Source organism: Amblyraja radiata, chromosome 1 (assembly GCF_010909765.2).
Source record: "Amblyraja radiata isolate CabotCenter1 chromosome 1, sAmbRad1.1.pri, whole genome shotgun sequence".
In the NCBI taxonomy this organism is placed as follows: Eukaryota; Metazoa; Chordata; class Chondrichthyes; order Rajiformes; family Rajidae; genus Amblyraja; species Amblyraja radiata.
In genome coordinates this window covers 50,281,497-50,294,449 of record NC_045956.1, presented here as the reverse complement: position 1 = coordinate 50,294,449, position 12,953 = coordinate 50,281,497, and the positions used below count along the sequence as shown (strand labels likewise).

General features: G+C 44.4%; 1 protein-coding gene across 4 annotated transcripts in view; it reads left to right on the top strand.

Moving 5' to 3' along the window:
- The window catches only part of gpat3 (glycerol-3-phosphate acyltransferase 3), a 60,985-nt gene extending 51,096 nt beyond the window's left edge, over positions 1-9,889 (top strand). For all 4 annotated transcript variants that reach the window (XM_033021644.1, XM_033021625.1, XM_033021635.1 and 1 more), the window contains exons 11-13: positions 44-172; positions 8,496-8,575; positions 9,628-9,889. In XM_033021644.1, the coding sequence (XP_032877535.1) occupies positions 44-172; positions 8,496-8,575; positions 9,628-9,724 (306 nt within the window). In that variant the 3' untranslated portion in view covers positions 9,725-9,889. The remainder of the gene's footprint in view (positions 1-43; positions 173-8,495; positions 8,576-9,627) is intronic.
- Positions 9,890-12,953: the final 3,064 nt, after the last annotated feature.

Below are 12,953 nucleotides of genomic sequence, written 5' to 3'. Positions count from 1 at the left end.
GGTATTGAGACTTTCATTGAGTGGGTGTTATTTTCTGTTGCAGTATGACCCTCAGTTTGGGGATGCCTTTTGGAACAGCAGTAAGTACGGTATGGTGACCTACCTGCTCCAGATGATGACTAGTTGGGCCATTGTCTGCAACGTGTGGTACTTGCCTCCAATGACAAGACAGGTACGTGACTGATTATCTGGCCAAGTGCTAAGCTTGGGACTTACCATCGCCCGCCTGGGGCTTCGACATCGGGAGAGAAATGGTGCAGGGGAGAGAAAAGACTTTGCCTTCCATCACAGTGAGGAGGAGATTCACTGTGATGGATATTTGTGTAAATTGAATTGTTTGTATAACCATATTACCATATATAACCATATAACAATTACAGCACGGAAACAGGCCATCTCGGCCCTACAAGTCCGTGCCGAACACTTATTTTCCCCTAGTCCCATCTACCTGCACTCAGACCACAACCCTCCATTCCTTTCCCATCCATAAACCTATCCAATTTATTTTTAAATGATAAAATCGAACCTGCCTCCACCACTTCCACTGGAAGCTCATTCCACACAGCTACCACTCTCTGAGTAAAGAAGTTCCCCCTCATGTTACCCCTAAACTTCTGTCCCTTAATTCTGAAGTCATGTCCTCTTGTTTGAATCTTCCCTACTCTCAATGGGAAAAGCTTATCCACGTCAACTCTGTCTATCCCTCTCATCATTTTAAAGACCTCTATCAAGTCCCCCCTTAACCTTCTGCTGAAACCCAGGCAACATTCTAGTAAATCTCCTCTACTCTCTCTATTTTGTTGACATCCTTCCTATAATTGGGCAACCTTGTCTTGTAGGAATTGTCTTTGTTTGTATGGCTGTGGAAACGGAGTTTCGTTTGAGCCTCACTGAGGTTCAAATGACATGGAATAAAATATTGTATATATTGTATTGTATATTGTAAGCTGCACTGGCAGCACAGTGGCGCAGCAGTAGAGTTACTGCCTTACTGTGCTTACAGTGCCATAGGTCCTGGTTCAATCCTGGCTACAGGTGCTGTCTGTATGGAGTTTGGCTGAAGTTGGGCTGAAGGGCCTGTTTCCACATTCTGTGAGTCTAAGAGTGACTTACTGCCCTCTGATGTAGCTTTGCAACACAGCAAGGAAAACTGCGAGTCTCTCTTCTTTTATGGAACCTTTTAATAAATTGGTTCTCATTAGACATGTTAATAAATAGTTCCTGTGACGATTCCAATACTTGGCACGATTTTCCTTTTCTCAGCTTTTAATTTATTTCTTGCTGCTTTAGCACACTCAGAGAGTGGATCATAGGCACTCTGTGCTTACCCAGTAGTTTGATTTGTAATGTCGTCTGTCGGAAGGCATCTGACCATCTTTTCCAGAATTGCTCCTCCTAGTGTCCAACCCTAATTCTCTCATCCAGCAAAAATGAGTACTATAGGTGATATGAGGAAAAGCATGTCATATTTTGCTTGGGCAGCTTACAACCCAGTGGTACGAATATTGATTTATCTAACTTCAAGTAACCCCGGCATTTCCTCTATCTCCATTCCTCCCCCACCCAAGTCATACCAGCTTCTCGTTCTCACCCAACAAACTGCTAACAATGGCCTGTTTCCTTTATTATCGTTACTTTTTTGCATATCTTTAATTCATTGTTCTATATCTCTCTACATCATCTCGTTTCCCTTTCCTGTGACTTTCAGTCTGAAAATGGGTCTTGACCCGAAACGTCACCCATTCCTTCTCTCCAGAGATGCTGCCTGTCGCATTTACTCCAGCTTTTTGTGTCTACAATCCTGAAGTCAGGAATGCGGATTTTGGATGTAGGTTACATGGTGGCCGAATTGCAGGTGTGGGCTGGAGACTAAATTTTCCAATTACCCAAGCATGCAAGAAGTCTTGTCTAATTCTAGCATTTAACGGCCTGTTCCATTTGTGTGTAATTTACTTGTCACGATGCGCACGTCGTGCCGCAGATGTGATGCGTGCATGGTGCACATTACACGCCATGGTGTGTGGTGATGTAGGCAGTGGCGCGCGGTCGCGCGCGGCACCCCCAGGATTTTGCGAGTACAAAATCTTTGCAAGCCATCTGCGTGACGTGCAAATGACACCCAAGTGGGACAGACCCTTTAGTTTACATTTTCTGCTCACCAAGCTACAGAGCTGAAGATCGGAAGACTTTCTACTTTAGACATCAATTCTAAAGTCTGATCTAAAGTTTAGTTTAGTTTATTGTCACATGTCACCGAGGTACAGTAAACACCTTTTTGTTTTATTTGAAGCATTTATTTCAAGTGGACTAGAATATAAAAACAGGGATGTAATGCTGAGGCTTTATGAGGCACTGGTCAGATCACATTTGGAGTATTATGAACAGTTTTGGGCATCTGAGGAGCGATGCGCAAGGTCCAGAGGAGATTTACAAGAATGATCCCGGGGATGATTGGGCTAACATATGATGAACATTTGATGGCACAGGGCCTGAACTCATTGGAATTTAGAAGGATGAGGGGTACCCTCATTGAAATTTTCCAAATAGTGAAAGGTCTGGGTAGAGTGGATCTGGAGAGGATGTTTCCACTAGTGAGAGAGTCTAGGACCAGAGGGCGCAGGATGCACCTTTAGAAAGGAGATGAGGAAGAATTTCTTTAGTCAGAGGGTAGTGAATCTAGGGAATTCATCGCCACAGACGTCTGTGGAGGCCAAGTCATTGGGTATTTTTAAAGTAAAAATTGACAGGTTCTTAATTAGTAAGGGTGTCAAAGGTTATGGGGAGAAGGCAGCAGAATGGGGTTGAGAGGGAAAGATAGATTGGCCATGATTGAATGGCAGCATAGACTTGATAGGCCAAATGGCCTAATTTTGCTCTTATGACATGAACTTATGAACATCAAACCAGCTCTCGGAAACAAGGCTGCCAAGGCTGCCTTTTAAATACAGGGACACAAGAAACTGCGATTGTTGTTTTACAAAAAATGGAACAAAGTGCTGGAGTAACTCAACATGTCAGGCAACGTCTCTGGAAAACATGGATGTGACGTTTCGAATTGGGACCCACGTTCAGATGGAAATACTGTTCAATCCAGCTGCAGTGTATATGTAATTAAATGAGATGATTTGCTTGCATTAAACCAGCCAATTGTCAAATTTCTGCATTAACTGCTGGAAAGGAGTTTAATCAAAACAAATCCCTCCTGAGCTCCGCTGAAATACTCTTTGACCGATTGCTCAATATATTTCCTATTTGAATATCTATCCAGAATAAAAAGATATTCATTACTCTAAAATAATTACCAAACCCAGTAATTTGCTCCACTGTTGCTTTCCCAGAGCTAGTTGTTTTTATATCTAATTGGGAGCAGAGAAGAGGGAAGGGAATTTAATTTGTTTGGTGTTTTGCCATGTGTGATGTCAAACCAATGTCACACTTCGATTTGTGAAATCCTTTTGTCTGTCGGTGGGGTTGGAAGGGAATTGGCACATATAGTCACAGAGTGATACAGCGTTGAAACAGGCCCTTCGACCCAACTTGTCCACACCGACCAATATGTTCCATCTACATAAGTCCCACCTGACTGCGTTTGGCCCATATCCCTCTAAGCATGTCCTATCCATGCACCTGTCCAAATGTTTCTCAAACGTAATAATGCTTGTGATTGAAGGGAGGTGATGGTCTGGATCCAGGGTGCAGTAGTAAGTAGTAATACTGTCAGAACTGCTTGTGTACAGCCTTTCACTAAACCCAAGTAGGCTTGGACATTGTGAAAAGTGTCATGAAAAGGGTACAATTATCATGAAAAACTGAGCAGCCTGGATACATCTCCCCATAAAAGAGAATATGGTGGGACAACCTAGTAAAATACTCTAAAATAATTTCTAGATTTGATGGGTAGAGTCTGCAGCATGGAGGCTGTGGGCCTGGAGCTGAGCTGGACCTCACGTAAGGCGATGGCTATTCCTTTTCTCCGGAGATGCTGTCTGACCCGCTGAGTTACTCCAGCTTTTTTTTGTCTATCTTAGAGATTTGATGGAATACACGGTGAGATATGTTGATGCAGGAAACACTCAAAGCAGTGGCCAGAATGTTCAATAGTAAATTGAACAGAAACATAGAAACATAGAAACATAGAAATTAGGTGCAGGAGTAGGCCATTCGGCCCTTCAAGCCTGCACCGCCATTCAATATGATCATGGCTGATCATCCAACTCAGTATCCCGTACCTGCCTTCTCTCCATACCCTCTGATCCCCTTAGCCACAAGGGCCACATCTAACTCCCTCTTAAATATAGCCAATGAACTGGCCTCGACTACCCTCTGTGGCAGGGAGTTCCAGAGATTCACCACTCTCTGTGTGAAAAAAATTCTTCTCATCTCGGTTTTAAAGGATTTCCCCCTTATCCTTAAGCTGTGACCCCTTGTCCTGGACTTCCCCAACATCGGGAGCAATCTTCCTGCATCTAGCCTGTCCAACCCCTTAAGAATTTTGTAAGTTTCTATAAGATCCCCTCTCAATCTCCTAAATTCTAGAGAGTATAAACCAAGTCTATCCAGTCTTTCTTCATAAGACAGTCCTGACATCCCAGGAATCAGTCTGGTGAACCTTCTCTGCACTCCCTCTATGGCAATAATGTCCTTCCTCAGATTTGGAGACCAAAACTGTACGCAATACTCCAGGTGTGGTCTCACCAAGACCCTGTACAACTGCAGTAGAACCTCCCTGCTCCTATACTCAAATCCTTTTGCTATGAAAGCTAACATACCATTCGCTTTCTTCACTGCCTGCTGCACCTGCATGCCCACTTTCAATGACTGGTGTACCATGACACCCAGGTCTCGCTGCATCTCCCCTTTTCCTAGTCGGCCACCATTTAGATAATAGTCTGCTTTCCTGTTTTTGCCACCAAAATGGATAACCTCACATTTATCCACATTATACTGCATCTGCCAAACATTTGCCCACTCACCCAGCCTATCCAAGTCACCTTGCAGCCTCCTAGCATCCTCCTCACAGCTAACACTGGCCCCCAGCTTAGTGTCATCCGCAAACTTGGAGATATTGCCTTCAATTCCCTCATCCAGATCATTAATATATATTGTAAATAGCTGGGGTCCCAGCACTGAGCCTTGCGGTACCCCACTAGTCACTGCCTGCCATTGTGAAAAGGACCCGTTTACTCCTACTCTTTGCTTCCTGTTTGCTAGCCAGTTCTCTATCCACATCAATACTGAACCCCCAATGCTGTGTGCTTTAAGTTTGTAAACTAATCTCTTATGTGGGACCTTGTCGAAAGCCTTCTGGAAGTCCAGATACACCACATCCACTGGTTCTCCCCTATCCACGCTACTAGTTACATCCTCGAAAAATTCTATAAGATTCGTCAGACATGATTTACCTTTTGTAAATCCATGCTGACTTTGTCCAATGATTTCACCACTTTCCAAATGTGCTGCTATCCCATCTTTAATAACTGACTCTAGCAGTTTCCCCACTACCAATGTTAGACTAACTGGTCTGTAATTCCCCGTTTTCTCTCTCCCTCCCTTCTTAAAAAGTGGGGTTACGTTTGCTACCCGCCAATCCTCAGGAACTACTCCAGAATCTAAAGAGTTTTGAAAGATTATTACTAATGCATCCACTATTTCTGGAGCTACTTCCTTAAGTACTCTGGGATGCAGCCTATCTGGCCCTGGGGATTTATCGGCCTTTAATCCATTTAATTTACCCAACACCACTTCCCGGCTAACCTGGATTTCACTCAATTCCTCCAACTCCTTTGACCCGCGGTCCCCTGCTATTTCCGGCAGATTATTTATGTCTTCCTTAGTGAAGACGGAACCAAAGTAGTTATTCAGTTGGTCCGCCATATCCTTGTTCCCCATGATCAACTCACCCGTTTCTGACTGCAAGGGACCTACATTTGTTTTAACTAATCTCTTTCTTTTCACATAACAGAGGGTTCAAGCTAAATTTAATTGTCACAAGGAATGCTTACTATGTACATCCATGAAAGCGAAGCGAATGTGAGGATTTTCTTTGTGGTTTGATGCAGGGGATGAGAAGGGTGGCACAGTGGTAGAGTTGTTGCCTTACAGCATCAGAGACCCGGGTTCGATCATAACTGTAGGTGCTGTATTCGTACTGTGGGTGCTGATTGTATGTATTCCCTGTGACTGCATGGGATTTCTCTGGGTGCTCCGGTTTCCTCCCACATTCCAAAGACATACATGTTTGTAGGTTAATTGGCTCTGGTAAAATTGTAAATTGTCCCCAGTGTAGGATAGTGCTGCCGTATGGGGATTGCCGGTTGGCATGGACTTGGTGGGCCGAATGGTCTGTTTCCATGCTGTATCTCTAAAGTGGAATTCTCTGCCACAGAGGGTAGTTGAGGCCAGTTCATTGGCTATATTTAAGAGGGAGTTAGATGTGGCCCTTGTGGCTAAAGGGATCAGGGTGTATGGAGAGAAGGCAGGGATGGGATACTGAGTTGGATGATCAGCCATGATCATATCGAATGGCGGTGCAGGCTCGAAGGGCCGAATGGCCTACTCCTGCACCTATTTTCTATGTTTCTATGTAAGTCTGAAGACCTGACTTGATGTGAATTAGTGATCCACCCTTCCATCCCCACTCTCCACTCCCTGTCCCATGGCACCTTCCCATGCAACTTGAGGAGATGTGACACCTGTTAATTCACTTCTTCCCTTCCCACTATCCAGGGACCCAAACAATTATTCCAGGTGAAGCTGCAATTTACTTGCACATCATTTAGTATAGTGCACTACATTTGATGTTTACAGTGTTGTCTCCTCCATATTGGACAAACCACACACGGATATGGTGATCGCTTTATGGACCATCTGTGCCTCAGCCCACAGGGATGATCCCGAGTCATTTTACATGGCGCCTTAATTCTCAATCCCGCACCCATTCCGACCTGTCTGTCTGTCTCCTCCTTCATTGCTATAATGAGGCCTGGTGGACACTACAAGAATAACATCTCACTCTTTGGACACTTCGGAGCCTTCTGGAATGAGCATTGACTTTTCCAATTTCAAGTAAGCTGCTCTCTCTAGCAAAACACTCAGTGGGTCAGTCAACATCTGTGGAGGGAATGGACAGGTAACCTCCCCAGATGCTGCCTGACTTGCTGAGTTCCCCCAGCACTGTGCTTTGCTCAATATTTCAGTATCTGCAGTCTATTGTATCTCCATTAAACTGTGCTCTCATTATTTCCCATTATCATGTCCCTTTCTCATTCCGTGTCATTAAATTGTTTTGCTGTAAGTCAGTACTAATGCTCCTTATCGCTTGCGTCTTTCTTAACCTATTACCATATAGTTTTAATCTCATACCTCAATCCTTCATTCTTTTCTCTTTTCATTCCCCCCCCCCCCTTTTCATCCCCCCACCCCCACCGCTCCTGCTCTGCTTTGACAACTAAACCCCCTTCACTCCTTCGTCACAGCCCACCCCCCTCTCCCCTCCATTTTCTTGCCCCCCCCAGTTCTGAGGAAGGGGCGCTGACTTGAAATGTTGACTGGTCTCTCTTTCCACAGATGCTACTTGACTGGCTGAGTTCTTTCAGCACTTCTGTGCATTAAGCATTGATAATTTGGTCCAAAAGTCTTGCTTACAACTTGAGAATGGTTCTGAGCTACTATCTGCGTCATTGAAGACCCTCGGACTATCTGTAATCAGACTTTACTGGAGCTAAACGTTATTCCCTTTATCATGTATCTGTGCACTGTGGACAACTCGATTGCAGTCATGTATAGTCTTTCCGCTGATGGGTTATAAACAGCAAAAAAGCTCTTCACTCTACCTCGGCACACGTGACAAATAAATTAAAAATAAACTAAGTTTGTACGTGATAAAGATGTAGGAGTTTAGCAATGAGTCACTGTCTTATCTGTTACCTGTAAGTAATGCAGCTGAATATAGCAGCTTGTGTATGTTGGAGGAGCCTATTGCATGGTCTAATATCCCGTGGTTCACTTTGTGTGAGCAATGCTACAGCATGTATGCAAATGGCAATCCAAAATCATCTTCGATCAAATGGAAATGTGTTGAAAATCCTTCTGCAGAGACTGATTTAGTTCATGCTTAGGGCGGCACAGTGGTGCAGCAGTAGAGTTGCTGCCTTACAGCGCTTACAGCTGGGTTCGATCCTGACTACTGGTGCTGTCTGTACGGAGTTTGCATGTTCTATCTGTGATGCCTGGGTTTCCTCCCACATCACAGAGACGTAGAGGTTTGTAGGTTAATTGGCTTCTGTAAATTGGCCCTAGTGTGTAGGATAGAACTAATGTGCGGGGTGATTGCTGGTCGCCGTAGACCTGGTGAGCTGAAGGGCCTGTTTCCACACAGTATCTTTAAACTAAACTATTCTCCAGTTGAAAGCTAAACTTTGTTAGCTAAAGCTAGTTTGTAAAGTGAAATTTGTTTGTTTCCTTAATGACGAATTTCCGTTTCTCTTACTCTACAGGAAGAGGAGGATGCTGTACAGTTTGCCAATCGAGTGAAGGCTGCCATAGCTCAACAAGGCGGCCTCGTGGACCTTTCCTGGTAATTCAACCTACTTGAATGGCGGGCGATTTCAAAGAGAAATCTTTAAAGAATCTTAAAAGATTTATCTTCATAATCTGATTTTTAAAAAATAAATGTCATCCCACTTTAATAAAAAGGGGAAAGTGCAGCAAATCCCTTCATTGAGTCATAGAGTCTTACAGCATGGAAACAGCCAACTTGCCCACACCGGCCACATGTCCCATCTACACCACTGCGTTTGGCCCATTTCCCGGCCCGATCTATTTCTCTCATGATTTTGTACACTAAAATCCCTCTAGTCATTGATTGGTGGTTGAATTCTGTGACGTGTTTGGTGAGGTGGCTAGCAATTACCCAACTTGCCCATACCGACCAACAAGTCCCACCTGGCAGCGTTTGGCCCATATCCCTCTAAATCCGTCCTATCCATGTACCTGTCTAAATGTTTCTTAAACGTTGCGATAGTCCATGCCTCAACTACCTACTCCGGCTGCTCGTTCCATACACCCACCACCCTTTGTGTAAAAAAAAAAAGTTACCCCTCAGAGGTAGAAGGACAGGTTGCATTTAGTGTGGGTGCATGATGTGGTGTCTTTAGATGGGGAGTGGTAGATGGGGATGGAAGAACAATACAGGGAATCAGCAATCCCTGTGAAATGCTGAAAGCAGAGGGGAGCATGCGTTTCTTGGTGATTTTTGCTGAAACTGATGAAGAATGGTCCGTTGAATGTGGAGTGGAAGGTAATCACTAGGAAGTGGGAGGTGCGGGAAATAGATGATATGCATAGCAAGGAACTGCAGATTCTGGTTTCTATGAAAGATAGACACAAACTGTATGGCAAATCAAATTCCTCGTATGTTGCAAAACATACTTGGCTAATAAAGTATGATTGTGATTGTGAAAATGCTGGAGTAACTCAGTTAGCATTAGAGCATCTCTGGAGAAAAGGAATAGGTGATGTTTCAGGTTGGATCCCTTCTTCAGCCAAGTCCGCTGAGTTACTCCAGCATTTTGTGTCTATATCCGGTCTATGGCTCTGTCCACTAAATTTTATTTCCTTTCATTCTAGGGATGGAGCCCTGAAAAGAGCCAAAGTTAAAGACATTTTCAAAGAACAGCAACAGAAAGATTACAGCAAGACGATTGTTAGGAGTGAAAGCAACTGAAGAGAATGAGATGTTTGTCCATCCGTCCCTTCTGATGGTCATTGTTTACATCTTCACGTCACTTGGGTTAATTGAATGTTGTCTCTTTATTTTTGTAATGTGAGAAAATGTCTGCATTCAGTTCCAAATAGAAAATTACCTATAAATGATAACGGTTCGACTGTGTTTGAGTGTTGATTTATGAGACATTCATGTGGATGATCAATGTATCAGTCTTGGTTATCCAACTAAAGCTGTGCAACATACAGGCAAGCCTTGGTGTGGACCTTCGTTCATCATTGCTGTGTTTCCAAGCTTGTCTTGCTGAACCATGACATTATCCTATTCAGTCTTATGTTCCCTGTTCTTTTTTTCACCCTGAACAGCAGTGAAGAGGAGAGGCAGATGAGGGACAAGGCTGAATAACTTAGCCTGTTTTTGTGCAGTCCTCGGCTTATAGAGTCATCGTCATACGGAGTGGAAACAGGCCCATCGTCCCAACTTGCCCACACTGACTAACATGTCCCATCAACACTAGTTCCACCTGCCTGCGTTTAACCTATATCCCTCTAAACCTGTCCTATTCATGTACCTGTCTAAATGTGTTTTAAACATTGCTCTAGTACCTGCCCCAACTACCTCCTCTGACAGCTTGTTACATACACCCACCACCTTTTGTGGGGAAAAAAGTTACTCCTCAGGTTCCTATTAAATCTTTCACCCCTCCCCTTACATCTATGACATCTGGTTCTCAATTTCCCGTCTCTGGGCAAGAGACTCTGCCTTGGTGACCATAGAAAATAGGTGCAGGAGTAGGCCATTCGGCCCTTCGAGCCCGCACCGCCATTCAATATGATTATGGCTGATCATCCAAAATCAGTACCCCGTTCTGGCTTTTTCCCCATATCCCTTGATTCCCTTAGCCCTAAGAGCTAAATCTAACTCTCTCTTGAAAACATCCAGTGAATTGGCCTCCACGGCGGAGAATTCCACAGATTCACAACTCCGGGTGAAAAAGTTTTTCCTCATCTCAGTCCTAAATGGCCTTCCCCGTATTCTTTTTCAAGGAGTTTTCAAGAAGCTAATAGCATTAAAGAAAAGTAAAAGAGAATGAAAGGGAACAAAATTACTATTTTTATACTGGTTTACATATTAGATGGATTTGCTGGTAATTTCTGTATGACGGATGGTGAATTTGTTGAAATTATCAACATCTGAAGAGAAATACTGGGATTGAAAAAACAATTTTTGGATTCTTAAGTACCTGGTTTCAGTAAAAGATAAGAGTGTCAGAGTTTCCTTGCAGTAGTAATTAGCAAATTCCTAAATTGATTAGAAAGGGTGTCAGGCTTTATGGGGAGAAGGCAAGAGAATGGAGTTGAGAGGGAAAGATAGATTAGCCATGATTGAATGGCAGAGTGATCTTGATGGGCTGAATGGCCTAATTCTGCTCCTAGACCTTATGAATTTATGAACAATGCATGGATCCATATGGTCACACCTGGAGTACGGGCTGGGTATTGTCATTTTGGAAGTAATTAATATTGACAACTATTGAATGTTGTTTGATCTTGAAGCAGTAGATGATGAAGGTGTATGTTCTGGTTTTGACTGCCAAAGGTACTGTACCACAGTCGGGGGAACGCCACTCCTCTTTAGATATTATCTTTGGATGTACTCGCTGGAGTTTAGAAGCATGAGGGGGGACTTCATTGAAACTTACCAAATAGCGAAAGGGCTGGAAAGAATGGATGTGGAGACGATGTTTCCACTAGTGGGAGAGTCAAGAAGCAGAGGCCATAGCCTCAGAATAAAAGGATGTACCTTTAGAAAGGAGATGAGGAGGAATTTCTTTAGTCAGAGGGTGGTGAATCTGCGGAATTCGTTGCCACAGACGGCTGTGGAGACAGTGCTTCCACACCTCAATTTTTTTTTCCTGAAATAGAATCCCAAATTTCCTGGAATTTGATGGTATTTCCTGAAATTTTCAAAAATGCTTCCTGCGTGCTATTGTCGTTGTTTTTCTATCGCGGGCACACGTTAACAACACAAAGAAGAACAATGCAAAACAGATCCATGCAACTACACTGTATCTGCCTGCTTCTGTTACTCACTTGTACAGTGTTATGCAAGGCATTATGCAGTGTGCACGTACGTATATGATGTAGCCTAATAATAATAATAATAAATTTTATTTATTGGGCGCCTTTCAGACATCTCAAGGACACCTTACATAGGTTAACAGGAAATATAAACATATAATCAGATAAAATAAATAATAAAGACATCACAGAAACACAAATTAAAAACAGAATTCAGTCCAAAAACAAAAATCAAAAACACAATGTGAAGAGAGAGCAGCGGCAGCTAAAGCGCGCCAGCGTCCACTCTCCCTTCACGGCAGCCATCTTGGACAAAGACTAACAGGATTACCTTACAGACAAAAAATCATCCCCCCACAATGGATACCACTGTGGGGGAAGGCATAATGTCCAGTCCCCAACCCCAAGTTCACCCCAAAGTCAGGCCTATTGAGGCCACCGCAATTGCCTCTACGGAGGCCCGATGTTCCTGGCCATTCTCACCGGGTGGTCTTGCACCGGCGTCGGGAGTGTCCTCTCAGCAGCTGGGCCACCTGGAACGGCCGCTATCCAGCTGGAGACCGCGGCTTCCGAAGCCGACAAGGCCGCGCCGGTTTGGAGCTCCCAGGCTCCCGATGTTGAAATCGGCGCCGCCCGCTCCGCTCCGCAGACCCGCAGCCCGGAGGTGTTGAACACGGTGGTCTCAGCTCACCAGAGCTCCAGCGCGTCGATCCAGCGCGGGGACTCAGGCAAGGCATTGCCCGCTCCGCTCCGCGATAGCGCTCCAGCGCTGTGCCGCCACCGAGGCCGAGGTGCTGGGCGGTCCCCGCCAGGAAATGGTGCTCCAAGCCCGCTGGTAGGCCACGAGGACGGGTCGACGGGCAGCCCGGAGAAAAAGCTGCCTCACCGACCAGGTAGGGACCTAGAAGTAAAATTAACCCCTACCTCCCACATTAAAAAGTCCATATCCCCTACGGACAAAAAACAGGACTCACTAAAAACTTTAAAAAAGCGAATTAAAACGGACGGCTGCTGGCTAGCAGCCGTTCCCCAAGATGGCTCCTCCTCCTAGCCTGCATGGTATGCATATTGTGTGTTCAGTGTGTGTGTGCCTGGAACACTGTCACAAATAACTCAATACAACAAGGGGCATTGACTATGTTCACTTC